Source organism: Hyperoodon ampullatus, assembly GCF_949752795.1.
Source record: "Hyperoodon ampullatus genome assembly, chromosome: X".
In the NCBI taxonomy this organism is placed as follows: domain Eukaryota; kingdom Metazoa; phylum Chordata; class Mammalia; order Artiodactyla; family Ziphiidae; genus Hyperoodon; species Hyperoodon ampullatus.
This window is the reverse complement of record NC_136913.1, coordinates 22,183,753-22,197,317: the sequence shown is the minus strand read 5'-3', so window position 1 is coordinate 22,197,317 and position 13,565 is coordinate 22,183,753. Positions and strand designations below refer to the sequence as shown.

Sequence of the window (13,565 nt, the reverse complement as noted above, 5' to 3'; positions counted from 1 at the left end):
GGGATGCTTGGTGCTCCTTGGTAACATGTACCTCCTCTTTTTCCCCTGCCTGCCCTGATTTACCCATAACTCCTTGAGCCCTTGCATCCTTGCTTCCTCTACTGCATCCAGAGGAAGAGGGGTATGTTTTCTGTCCCAGGCTAACCTCTTATCTGAACTTACCTTCTCCCTTCCCTGGAGCATGTTTTCTTTTATTCTTCCTCCCATTGTGATCCAAGGTTCTCACTCTCCAGTAGTTTCTTATCAGCTTATGTGGAAGTTTGCAAAAACAAATAAGCCCACATCTTTCCTTCTGCCCTGCCTCCTGCCTCTACCTTCACTGACATCTTTGCTTGGTCCTCCTCTTAGTGGCACCTGTCATTCCTCAGTCACCTGTACTCTGACTTCTGTCCCATCTTTGCTCAGTTCTCAGATGCCCTTTGGACCACCCAATCCAGCGGCCTTAGCTCAGTCCCTACTCTGGGCATAACGACACTGCTGACCGTGTTCTTTGCTTAGACGCTCTTGTCTTTGCTTCCATTTCTGGGACACTTCTGGGACTTCTACTAATTTCCCATTGGTCTCTCTGACCACTCCTGGGGTTTTGTGGGGGTTTTTGTGTTTTTTTTTTCTTAATATCTTTTGGCCACACCATGGGGCATGTGAGATCTTATTTCCCCAACCAGGGATCGAACCCGTGCCCACTGCATTGGCAGTGCAGAGTCTTAACCACTGGGTTAACCACTCCTGGGTTTTGTTACTGGGTTTCTCTCCCTGTCTCACCAGCCTCAGCTCTGTGCTCTGCCTTCCACACGCTCTACACTCCAGGTACATGGAATCTGTCCTGGTTTCCAGACGCACCCCCGCTTTATACCTTTGCTCCAGCTGTTCTCTTTCTCTGGGCTTGGAATGCCCTTCCTCTGAGCATCTTGGTCAGGGCCCAGCTGAGGAGCGAACCCGGACATGCACCCTCTCCCTGGGGCATGATTCAGCACACCCCCCGCCCTCTTCAGAGGCAGACACTCTTTGCACATGGACCTCCTTTTCAGCTCCCTTCTCCTGATTGTGTGTGTGGGTGGGTGTGGGTGTGTGTCCCTAGCTAGAGTGAAGTGCCAGAGGCCACGGCCATAACTCATCCATCTTTGCATCCCCAGCACAGTCCCTGGTACATTTGTGGTGCTCCTTAAGTGCTGGCTGAACAAGCGAGTGCTTTTATTGAGTATGATGGGGAGGCAGCTTAAGATGGAAGCATTTTGTGTGCAGGGGCTCTTCCCAACACACGGGGAATGGAGCCATTTACCCAGATAATTCGGGCACACACTTCTGTCTTGTGGAATGGTTCATATTATTTAGATGTAAGGGTGATATTTTGGCCTGAATGATATGGACCTTTCATCCAATTTGTTGGCTTTTCGCTGGTATCTTGGCCTCTGAGTTCCTCACACACCTCTTTATTGAAGGAGATGCTAATGACAAGTGCCGAATTACTCCAAACCATCTTAGCCTCACAGTCCAACAAAATCTCAGTGAAAGATGGAAGGGCTCACTCTGTGACTTATTTCAAAAATGACTGTGATCTGAAAGATCTTAGAAATTATATCTATGAATTTGCATCTTTCTTGCTCTACTTTATAACAGGCAAAAACTCACACATTATAGGTGCTCTTTGGGGCAAATGTATAATGGAAAAATAGTCTCGGCTATACCCAATACTCATCATTTTCCTGAGCTGAGGTTTTCCGTCAATGTCACAGGGTTTCAAATAATCACCAGGAATCAAAATAGTCATTGCTGGGATTTTAAAGTACCCAGCCTCCCCAGATTATATCCATTTGGATTAGTTAAAAAGACAGCTGGGGCAAAGGTAATAACTTCTACCCTCTTACAGGATCAGATATGGTTTTTCTAACTCTGTAAGTGGAGCTGTCCAAGGTTGAGGAGGCAGTATGGTAACCTGAATTCCTTAGCTTCTCCATCCATCTTCCTTCATCAGACCACCTTCCATAAACTTCCCATAAGCCTGTTGCTGCCTGAGAATCTTGGAGCGAGGAAGAGTTTGAGGAAGGGATGGGCTGGAATTGGTATTTTAGCTAAAGGTAGGTGCAGAAGTAGATTTTTAATGGCTTAATTTATTTTCTGCTATTTTATTTTCTACCATACATCTCATCTATAGGTACTGTAGGTGCATCCATGCATACTTTCCTACATACGTAAAGCCATTATCTGGCATGGTACAGATACTGTAGTTTAGTGAGTTACCATATGCTTTACTTAGGGATTTCAAGAAGTCGAATACACGCCACTTTATATTTGAGCTGCCCCCACTGCTGGCACTTGCGTCAGAGCCATCTTTCCTCTTCCTGGAGGCCACTGGAACTCCACCCATGTTGGTCCCACCATCCTTCACCCTCAGCCTGCTGCCGCTACAGCCTTTTCCTGGTATTCAGGGACCTTCAGACTCTGAAGGTAGAACGGGCTCCTAAGGGTCACTCACCCAGTCTTCTACCGCCTCTTTGGCATCACTGCCAGATCCAGGTAGACCTGATGCTTTCAAGGCTCCCATGGGGGGGGAGCTTCCTCTCTCCCAAGGCAGCCCATTCCATCTTCGGATGGTTTTTTTTGTTTGTTTGTTTGTTTGTTTGTTTTTTGCGGTACGTGGGCCTCTCACCGTTGTGGCCTCTCCCGTTGCGGAGCACAGGCTCCGGATGCGCAGGCTCAGTGGCCATGGCTCACGGGCCTAGCCGCTCCACGGCATGTGGGATCTTCCTGGACCGGGGCACGAACCCGTGTCCCCTGCATCGGCAGGCGGACTCTCAACCACTGCGCCACCAGGGAAGCTCCTTCAGATGGTTTTGACTCTCGTTGGTTAACACACGAACCGCTGAGTGCATCCACAAGCCTGAAATTGTTGGTGGGAAAATGGGATACGAAGATGAATAAGACAGCCCTCACCCTTGACAGAGAGCAGAGCCAGATATAAATCATTACACCAAAATCTTAGAAGCCTGCTATATATAGCAGGCAGGGGAGGTGTGTCCAAAGGTGGGAGTATATGAGGAAGTGCAGCGTGTTTCGAGAAAATCAACAATGTTCATGTGGTAAAGGGGGCGTGGAGGTGGCAGCAGAGAGAAAAACTGGCAGGACGAGTGGTTTAGGCTTCATTCTGTGCGTTACAGGGAGCCAGATGCCACTCGGAGGCGGGGGAGTGCCAGGAAGAGCTCCCTTGCGGGGGAAGGACTACTGGGTAGGGGGCAAGAGGAATTTCTGTAACCAAACTTAGGAGCTCCCATTTCCACAGGTGACAGAAAAAAAAAAAAAAAACCCATTCTTGATGCTTGAAGTAATCCAGACTCTTGAAGGTTTGCACTTAGACCATGTGGACTCAACTTGTGGCCTTTTTCTCCTGGCATGATCTGAGTACTGGCTTGGATGGGGTACGGATCTGGCTCTGCTGACCTGTTGTTGTGGGGTGTCAAGACCTGCCCAGCCGTCATCCCTGGCTACCAGATCCCCATGGCCGCCGCGTGCATCTGTTCCCCAGCCACGTCCCTCTCTGGCCTGTCTCTGCCACAGCTTCTGCCTCACTAGCCCCCTCCCCACGTCGCAGGTGTGCCACCAAGCAGTCGTGCTGATCTCAAGTCCCAGCTACCGTCAGTGTTCCTTGAGAGGGTCCCCAGGAACGTCAGATACGTCCCCCACAATTACTGGAGAGTGGTGGGAGGGAGCCACATTAGGCCCTGTCTGACCCGCTCACCTTGAGGAATGCTCCACCGAGGCCTCCCCATGTTGGCACGGGGCCTCTGTGGGACCATTTCCTCCCAAAGTTCCTCGAGGTAAACAGGGTGCCGGCGCCTCTGCTCTGGGCTTTCTAAGGGGGTTTCTTACTTGCCTCTGCCCCCTGGGGGTTGAACCTGAGTCGGGGCAACACAGAGGACCTGCTTATATTCTCTTGCTTCTGATCCCTCTCTGGGCTTTTCCCTCAACCTCAGGAGGCGCTTTCTTCTTCCCAGAGGGCAGGAAACTGCCCCTGTGTTAATTTCACATCTTTCCCCACTCCAGGGCTTACAGTTCAACATTCAATACCCTGAGTCCACTCAGCCTCTGGTTCTTGATCATCAAAGGGACACTCCTGGGACTTAGAAAACCCTTTCTGCAGTCCTCAAAGCCTGGCTCTTTCAAGGGAAAGCCTTACCTTTCATAACTATTCTTTTGGAAATGAGCCTTCAGAAGAGCTTGTTTGAGAAGTCAAAAGCTGAACACGGTCTCCTGTATTCTCAGCTACATCTGCTTTCCCCTGAGGTGGTGGAGGTCTCAGCATCAGTGGGAAGAGGGCTTCAGGACACACATCATCCCCAGAAATGAAAATGACATTGGATAATATATCAGAAATGTATTCTGCTATGTAGAATGTACTCAGTCTCCTTAATGGAGTTTTTTGTTGGTTCACATCCTTTTGGGGCCAGCGGCGGGAACTCCATGCTACTCTGAGCTGGTCAGGTCTGTACTGTTCTCTTAGAAAGGGCTCCCTTGGTGGTCAGGAACATTGGGTAAGAACGGGAGGCCTGACATTCTCAGATACCAGTCTTGTTTGTAAAGAGTTCCAAGAAAGGAAACCCCATACACTTTAGACTTGGAAGGCTGCTAGGCAACATGGCGAGGTGGGGTTTGGTGGGTTGGAGAGGAGGGAGGAGGGGGAGAAACTGCCTGATGTGTCAGTAACACAGTGATGGGTTATGGCATGGGGCGAGTATTACCTTTTTTTTAATTTTTTTTTGTGGTACGCGGTCCTCTTACTGTTGTGGCCTCTCCCGTTGCGGAGCACAGGCTCCGGACGCGCAGGCTTAGCCTGAGCAGCACGTGGGATCTTCCTGGACCGGGGCACGAACCCGTGTCCCCTGCATCAGCAGGCAGACCCTCAACCACTGCGCCACCAGGGAAGCCCCCACCTTTTTAAGTCTTTGTAAGATCTGAGCTGTGAGCAAGCTGCTCATTTCCTAAAGTTGTCATGAAGGGCCTGGTATACACAAGTGTTTGTCAAGTGTCAGTGTGCCTACAGATCCCTGCAGGATCTTGTTCAGATGCAGATTTGGGTTCAGTAGATCTGGTGGGACCTAAGATCCCCATTTCTAATGAGCTCCCAGGTTGTTAGCTACTGCAGGCTCATAAAGATCACTTAGAGTAGCATGAATCCAGACCAGGGATTCTGGTTCACCCAGAATTACCCCAGGGGTTACCCCCAGGTTTAACTGAGTCAGTGTGTCCTGGGGTGACAGTTCTTCAACTGCCTTGTAGAGCAGCAACAAGCATTTACTGGTAGTTTTATTTCTGGGTGAATAGCCTCTAGTGAGCTAAGAGAAAGTTACTTTCCTGATTTTAGGAATCAGGAAAACCTCAAGTTCTAGTTGTTGGGTGTAGAAACAGGTCCAATATTTTTCTAATTCAAGCAATTGATCATCCGATTATTGCATAACAAATTATTGCTGCAGTTAGTGACTTAAAAGAGCCACTTTAGGGACTTCCCTGGCGGTCCAGTGGTTAAGACTCCATGCTTCCAATGCAGGGGGCACGGGTTCAATCCCTGGTCAGGGAACTAAGATCCTGCCTGCTGCACGGCATGGCCAAAAAAGAGAGCCACTTAATTTTGCTCATGATTTTGTGGAACAGGATTCCAGTAAGGGCTTGACTGGGTAGTTCTTGCTCAGGGTCTCTGAAACGGTTGTAGTCAGACACTGGCCCAATTGGGCTGGAGGTCCCTGATGGCGCACTTAAGTGGCTGGCAGTGGGTGCTGGCTGTTGACAGGGAGCTCCGTTGGGGTTGACGCTGGTTGTAGCCTTGGAAGCCACCCAGCATCACTTATGCCACATTCTATTTGTTATAAGCACGTCACGAAGGCCAGCTCAGATTCCAAGGGACAGGAATCGTGCCCATCTTTAATCCACCACAATTCCCACCTCCAAATTGAATAGGCAGGTGGCATTTTACTTGCTCTGGGAGCACAGGCATAAGACTTACATGTGACTTTTCATATGCACAAGGACCCTTTCTTGTGGTCCATTGATCTACTCTGCTGATTCCTCACCAAGGGAGAGCCACGGTAGAAATCTGTTTGGGACCCAGGTAGAGAAGGCCAGAGCGTTCGTCGTGGCAGAAAGGTGCTTAGAAATGGCGTCAGCATCCACATTTGGCTGTTATCCTCTAATCGAGGTTCATTCTGAAAGTCACAAATCACTTTATATGAAGCCAGAGATATTGAGGGCATGAATTAAACTTTACAGCCCTCTGCTGTGCTTGGCAGAACTATATGTCAAAATTTTCCAGCAAAGATGGATGAAAAGATGGAGCTTAAATGAAGTAGACTGTAAGGTCTACATTACTCATCATCATTCTAATATTGCCTACTACTGTTGAAAGTTTCCTTCATTAACATGTGCTTTGCTGCTTCTTAAAATAGTTCCATAACCAAATGCCGCAGTTCTGAAAAGCATGATGAAAAAGGTTCTTTGATCATGCTCATTACTGAATATTTTTAGCAGAGTAATCATTAGGATTTGGAGGAAGCTGGGTGCCTCAATATGTCAGCAGAGGGCTTGGCTTTTTTCAGAGACCTACCTCCCAACCAGCCAAAGCAACTCTCTCCCCAGCCTCAACTTTCAGTTACTCAGCCACAGACACTTCATCACCCTGTGGCTTCAAAGAAACGGTGAGCTCATGTCACCGGTGTCTGAGTGACTTGCTAAAATCAGTTAGTGGCTAGAGAATCTCCTTAACATTTCAGCCGGCAGTGGTTGTGAGTGAAACGCCTCCCTTCCTCAAAAGGAAGCTCCCTGGTGCCCTCACCAAGGTGAGGAGGCTGTCTCAGTCCCCCTGGCTTGGGACCTCTCAGGGATCTTTGCCCACTAGAGCCCCGTGCACAGTTGGGTGCTATTTATATCCATGCCTTTATATGTCGGCACCCTCTGCCTTCTAATTAGTTTTCTATTCGAGTCTGCTTTCTTAGAAGGTGCTAAAAGTAGTTTCTGGCCTCGGGGCCAACCCCAACTCTGCCCTCTGAGCCACAGTATATTAGAAACTGGATGCTTTGTCTGTGACAGCAGGGCCACCGTGCTGCTGATACTGTCAATGTGCAGATGGTAATGAAGGAAAGCTCTAAAGGGACGCCCTGGTTGGGGCTAGAAGGCTGACAAATTCACCACTGTCCATAGCATCAGAGAGAACTGGATTTGGAAAGGCACTTAGACATCAGTGTTCATCTAGCCACTCATTCAACGAATATTCCTGGTGCCTGCTTGTCACCCAGTGCTGAGGATACAGACGAGAGTAAGGCAGGAGCGCTTCCTTCCCTCAGGCAGCTGATAGTCAGGTGGGAAAGGCAGTTATGGAACAAGTTGTCTGGGAATATTTGAAGGAAGAGAGCAGTGGACCATGGGCGAGAATTATAAGCAGGAAAACCCAGTCTGGGGGTTGAGAGATTTCCTTGAGGAAGTGATGCTAAAGGTGAACCCCCGTGGATGGCCGAGAGTTAACCAGGTGGAGAGTATGTGGCAGGGTGAGGGGAGGGGGAGCCCTTGGAGGATGCTCACGTCCAGGGCCGCTGGGCCAAGGCAGGGCCAGCCTGTTGCTCAGCTCCACAGAAAACAATGAGAAGAGCGCCCGCTGCATCTGCGTAGCACAGGGGCCTTGGCTTAGGGAGTGAAGGGGGAACGCGGGTCTGAGATGAGACTGGAGAGAAGCACAGGGAAGAGAGAAGGCAAACTGCCTCAGAGTCAAGTTAAGGATTTGAATCCAAATACAAAGGACAGTAGAAAGCCAATGAAGGCTGTTGAGCAGGTATCTGACTTATATTTTGAAAGACTGCTCTGCGGCTCTTGCTACGTGGAGAGTAGATTGAGGGGACAGAAAAGCGACATCCCTGGAGACTGGTTTTGAGGCTCTTGCTGTAATCTTTGAACAAGGTGGGGCTAGATTGGTTTAGATGGAGGATGGAGAAAAGCGGGTGAACCAGGGAGACATTTAGGAAGTAGATTGGTGAGTAGAAGGCAATTGATTGGACGTAAGGAGAGAGGGAGAGGGAAGCGGCACAGATGAGGCCAAGGTCATCTTGTGCAGCCACCACCTCATTTCTCAGCTTCAGAGGCTGAGGTTAAGTAACTTGCCTTCTCAGGCTTGAGTGACTTGCCCAAGTGTACAAACGGAGGACCCAGCACCCTTGTCCCTAGGCTCTGTCCATCATGCTGTCTCATGCCTGATATCTCTGACTGAGTGACCATTATCGTATTAGATAGAAAGATCTCAACTGCCAACATGTCATTTCAGTTGACAGCAGAAGTGCAAGCATAAACCAGATTCTTTTCAAAATTTTAATTTTATATTGGAGTATAGTTGATTAACAATGTTGTTAGTTTCAGGTGTACAGCAGAGTGATTCAGTTATACATATACATGTATCCATTCTTTTTCAAGTTCGTTTCCCTTTTAGGTTATTATAGAATATTGAGTAGAGTTCCCTGTGCTGTACAGTAGGTCCTTGCTGATTATTTTAAATATAGCAGTGTGTATATGTCAATCCCAGTCTCCCAATCTATCCCTCCCCCTGGTAACCATAAGTTCATTCTCTAAGTCTGTGAGTCTATTTCTGTTTTGTAAATAAGTTCATTTGTATCATTTTTTTAGATTCCGCATATAAGTGATATATTTGTCTTTGTCTTACTTCACTTAGTATGATAATCACCAGGTCCATCCATGTTGCTGCAAATGGCATTATTTCATTCTTTTTGATGGCTGAGTAATATTCCATTGTATATATGTACCACATATCCTTTATCCATTCATCTGTTGATGGACATTTGGGTTGCTTCCATGTCTTGGTTCTTGTAAACAGTGCTGCAGTGAACATTGGGGTGCATGTATCCTTTTGAACCATGGTTTTCTCCAGATATATGCCCAGGAGTGGGATTGCTGGATCATATGGGAACTGTATTTTTAGTTTTTTAAGGAACCTCCATACTGTTCACTATTGGTATAGTGGCTATACCAATTTATATTGCCACCAACAGTGTAGAGGTTCCCTTTTCTCCACACCCTCTCCAGCATTTACTGTTTGTAGACTTTTTGTTGTTGTTGTTGTTAAAGAGGAGCGTGTTTTATTTATTTATTTACTTTTGGCCATACTGCACGGCTTGCAGGAACTCAGTTCCCTGACCAGGGATTAAACCTGGGCCATGGCAGTGAAAGCTCAGAATCCTAACCACTTGGCCACCAGGGAACTCCCTGTTGGTAGACTTTTTGATGATGGCCATTCTGACTGGTGTGACGTGATATCTCATTGTAGTTCTGATTTGCATTTCTCTAATAATTAGTGATGTTGAGCAGCTTTTCATTTGCCTCTTGGCCATCTGTATATCTTCTTTGGAGAGATGTCTATTTATGTCTTCTGCCCATTTTCTGACTGAGTTGTTTGTTTTTTTGATATTGAGCCACATGAGCTGTTTGTAAATTTTGGAGACTAATCTCTTGTCAGTCACATCATTAGCAAATATCTTCTCCTGTGGGTTGTCTTTTCATTTTGTTTATGGTTTCCTTTGCTATGCTAAAGCTTTTGAGTTTCATTAGGTCCCATTTATTTGTGTTTTATTTCCATTACTCTAGGAGATTGAAAAAGATCTTGCTGCGATTTACGTCAAAGAGTGTTCTGCCTCTGTTTTCCTCTAAGAGTTTTATAGTATCCAGTCTTACATTTAGGTCTTTAATCCATTTTGAGTTTATTTTTGTGTATGGTGTTAAAGGATGTTCTAATTTCATTTTTCTACATGTAGTTGTCCAATTTCCTCAGCACCATTTATTGAAGAGACTGTCTTTCCTCCATTGTATAGTCTTGCCTCCTTTGTCCTAGATTAATTGATCATAGGTGCATGGGTTTATTTCTGGGCTTTCTATCCTGTTCCATTGATCTATGTTTCTGTTTTTGTGCCAATACCATACTATTATGATGACTGTAGCTGTGTAGTATAGTCTGGAGTCAGGGAGCCTGATTCCTGCAGCTCCATTTTTCTTTCTCAAGATTGCTTTGGCTATGCAAGGTCTTTTGTGTCTCCATAGAAATTAAAATTTTTTTTGGTTCTAGTTCTGTGAAAAATGCCATTGGTAATTTGATAGGCATTGCATTGAATCTGTAGATTGCCTGGGGTAGTGGAGTCATTTTAACAATTTGATTCTTCCAAACCAAGAACATGGTGTATCTTTGCACCTATTTGTGTCATCTTTGATTTCACCAGATTCTTGTCTTTCATAACATTTGTGACTTCTTTATGGCCCTGTATTGGTACACCCAAATATATATTTGAGGACTTTAATGAAGTTCTATGGAAATTGGCATCCTCTGTGCTTGTTTGTTTTTACTCAGTCCCACAGAGTCTAGATGAAAGGGCCTTTGAGTGGTGAAACCACCATTCAGAGTAGATTGTTCTTAGAGGGATAAAATCATCTAGCATCCCCAGGGCATGTCTTTCAATCAGAAACAACGAAAATAGTCCACCCTTTTTCTTATCCTTCACTGTAATGTGATGCAGAACTCCCAGGGGAAGAAGGGGAGTTGCTGTGATCTAATTCGTTGACTCGGTTGTTATTCTCCATTCATTTATTCATTTAATTTGCATTTATTGAGCACTTTCCATGTGCTAGACACCAGGGCACTGAGCTGGGTGCTGGGAATGCAAAGATGATCAAGGCACAACCTGTGCTTTCAGAATGTTCCGTTTCTGCAAGGAGACGGATATCTAAAATACTTTTGTTAATGGAAATCAAGTTTATATTCTAAGTGCTGTGGTTTCTGCCTGGTGATGTCAGGAAAGACTTCGCAGAGGCATAGCCTTGAACCCGGACCCTGTAGGATGAGGAGCAACTCTGCAGATGCTGTGGGCAGGGAAGGGGGATCTGGGGCAGAAAAGAAGGGCTTGGCATGAGCAAATGTCAGGAGACGGGTGAGCGCCTGGTGCATCCAGGGAATAGGTCTAGGATGAAGAACACACAGTGTTTATGGCAGGGAGGGAGTGGCCGGAACTGAGCCTGGCAGAGTCAGCTGGGGCCAGATGTGAAAGCCTCACTGACACACCTAAGAGCTGCCACTTTGTCCTGGAAAGGAGGGCCATTCAACAAAAGGGGTCACCCGGGGCCACCTTAGTTGTTTTTCTTTATTCTGTCTTTCCTATTCGAACAGGAATGTTTGTTCCAACGCAGAGAACAGAAGGCATCTCAACATCAGACATCATCACCAGGATTGTCCGTGACTATGATGTTTATGCCCGACGCAATCTCCAGAGAGGGTACACAGCCAAGGAACTGAATGTCAGCTTTATAAATGTAAGTGTGCCACCCCGTACCCTCTGAGGACCAGCACGTCACACTACTGCTAACACTGTCTATTAATCACTTACTCTACACCACGTGGTATTCTTGATGTTCGACATTTGTCTCATCCAATCCATATAAGAGCCCAGTGATGTATTATTATCCCCGTTTTATAGATGGAGAAACCAGTGTCCAAAGGGGTAACATAAGTTGACCAAGGCACACAGGTAGTGAGTGAGCTTCACATTTTCTAAAGGAGCTGCCTCGCCTCCCTCTCCTCACCCCAACCTCCCCCTTTAGAGTTCTCAGACTTGGGTGAAGGATTTCCGGGAGATCTGCCCTCCCAAAAGGCAAGAGTTGTCTTCTGCTCAAAGGGAAGGAAGGAGGGCAGAGGCAGTGAAAAGCTAAACCCAGAGAAAATGCTTCCTTGTTTTAACATTTTACAACTTTCGTTTTATTAAGGCCTTACAGATGCTCATTAGAAACCTTAACAGCCGCTTTTTCTTTTTATTGTCCAGAGAAATTACAGCTGCTTAAATAAAGCCCAAAGTCTCTGGCTTCCTTTCGTATTTCTGCTGTACTGTTCCCACAGAGCTGCTGTTAGTTTAATAATAGAGCAACTGTTAAAACAATGTTTAAAACAAGCAAAACAAGCTGTTAAAAAGCAAAGAGGGCAGCCCAGTTGCTGGAGGTGATGCTCGTGAGTCTGGATGACTGTATTGGCCTGGACTCCGAGGCGCTCATGGAGTTGAGTAAAATAACTCTCCGTACATACAGACTTTCCACCCCCCCAAAACAGATACTGTCCAAGAGTGATTTTTCTACAAAACTAGATGCTTATATGTATGTGCAGCCACAGTTATCCAGCAGCTTACACAAATCGATCATCCGTGCCTCTGAACGAGGAAGGGTTCAGGAATCAGAAGTCAGTGATTATTAGTTGTCCTCACGAGGCAGGGAGTGTTGGGGGGGAGTCCAGGCTCTGTGGCTTCGTACAAACTGGGCAACAAAATGGAAAATGTTGGGTTCAAGTGGCACCAGAACAAGTGGCTGAAAAGAATTCCGTCAAAGTGGTTATTTGGTATCTTATAGAGCATAAAGCCCTGGTTATTTCAATAAATTAAACTGTCTGTTCTTTTAAATTGAATTCAGTAACCCATCCAAGCATGTGGAGCCATTTCCAGAAGTTATTGCTCACGCTCTTTCAACGGCCTGTGGATAAGCCACTTAGCTCAAGGAACCGTGTAGTCAGTGTGGATGAGCCCGTTGCTTTTCTGTGACAACAAACCTGGCTGCGGCTCAGAGAGAAAATCAAATGTGTTGGATGGGCATGTAGATGAATCACAGAACCTCAGAGGTGGCAGGATCCCGTCGCCCAGTCCAAGTCCCTGAATTTAGAAGTGAGGAAAGCTGAGCTCAGAGAGGGATGTGGCTAAAGTCCTTCAAGCAAACCAGAGGTGGAGGCAGCAGCGGCCTCCCAGTCTTTTGGCTCATGGTCCAGTGCTCATTCTAGTATTCCGTGCTGCTCCTGAGAGCTGCATATAGATGGTAACCACATATTATGTATAGCTGGCTGGCAGCACAGGTAGCTCACACCCCAACCTGAGGCTGCAGTAAGGTTTGTAAAGTCTAGATCAGGGAATCCTGACCAGTTTTGTAATATTGTACCTGGCTCAGAAAATTCTGAAATATGAAATAGACTTCAGTTCCATATAGTGAAGAAAAGTGATAAACATTATTACCTCTCCAGGAGAAAATGTATTATGATTGCATGGAGGAAAAGAGCCTTTGTTTCGTCTTATTTTCATGGTTTTAATTCCATTCTCACCAGGTAACATGATTAAATGCCTCTGTGGCATAATAGTAATCAAAGAGCCAACACACACTGAAGCTTCTACTAAATGCCAGGCTTTGTGCCAAGCACTTTACGTGCATTATCTTATCTAATTGTTACAGCACCCCTATAGGGTAGGGACGATAATTATCCCTATTTTACAGATGAGAAAACTGAGGTTTAGAGATGACACGTGACTTGCCCAACATATGTGCCTTCCAGGCACATAGGTATAGCAATGCTGCATAAAGATTATGAACAAAATCCCAGTCCAGAGAAGCTATCAGAACAAAATCTTTCTTCGTTACCAAGGAAACTGATGCAGTTCCATTAGCTTAATGGCAAATATCATGACAGTGACAATTTTAGTATAACACATGGGTTCTAAGGCCCAGCCAAATTTCAACCA

The 13,565-nt window shown here is 46.3% G+C and overlaps 1 protein-coding gene across 2 annotated transcripts in view; it reads left to right on the top strand.

The window, feature by feature from the left end:
* PCYT1B (phosphate cytidylyltransferase 1B, choline) overlaps positions 1-13,565 on the top strand; it is a gene marked incomplete at both ends in the record, with an annotated part of 159,362 nt that overhangs the window by 104,385 nt on the left and 41,412 nt on the right. For both annotated transcript variants that reach the window (XM_079728284.1, XM_079728283.1), the window contains one exon: positions 11,192-11,334. In XM_079728284.1, the coding sequence (XP_079584410.1) occupies positions 11,192-11,334 (143 nt within the window). The remainder of the gene's footprint in view (positions 1-11,191; positions 11,335-13,565) is intronic.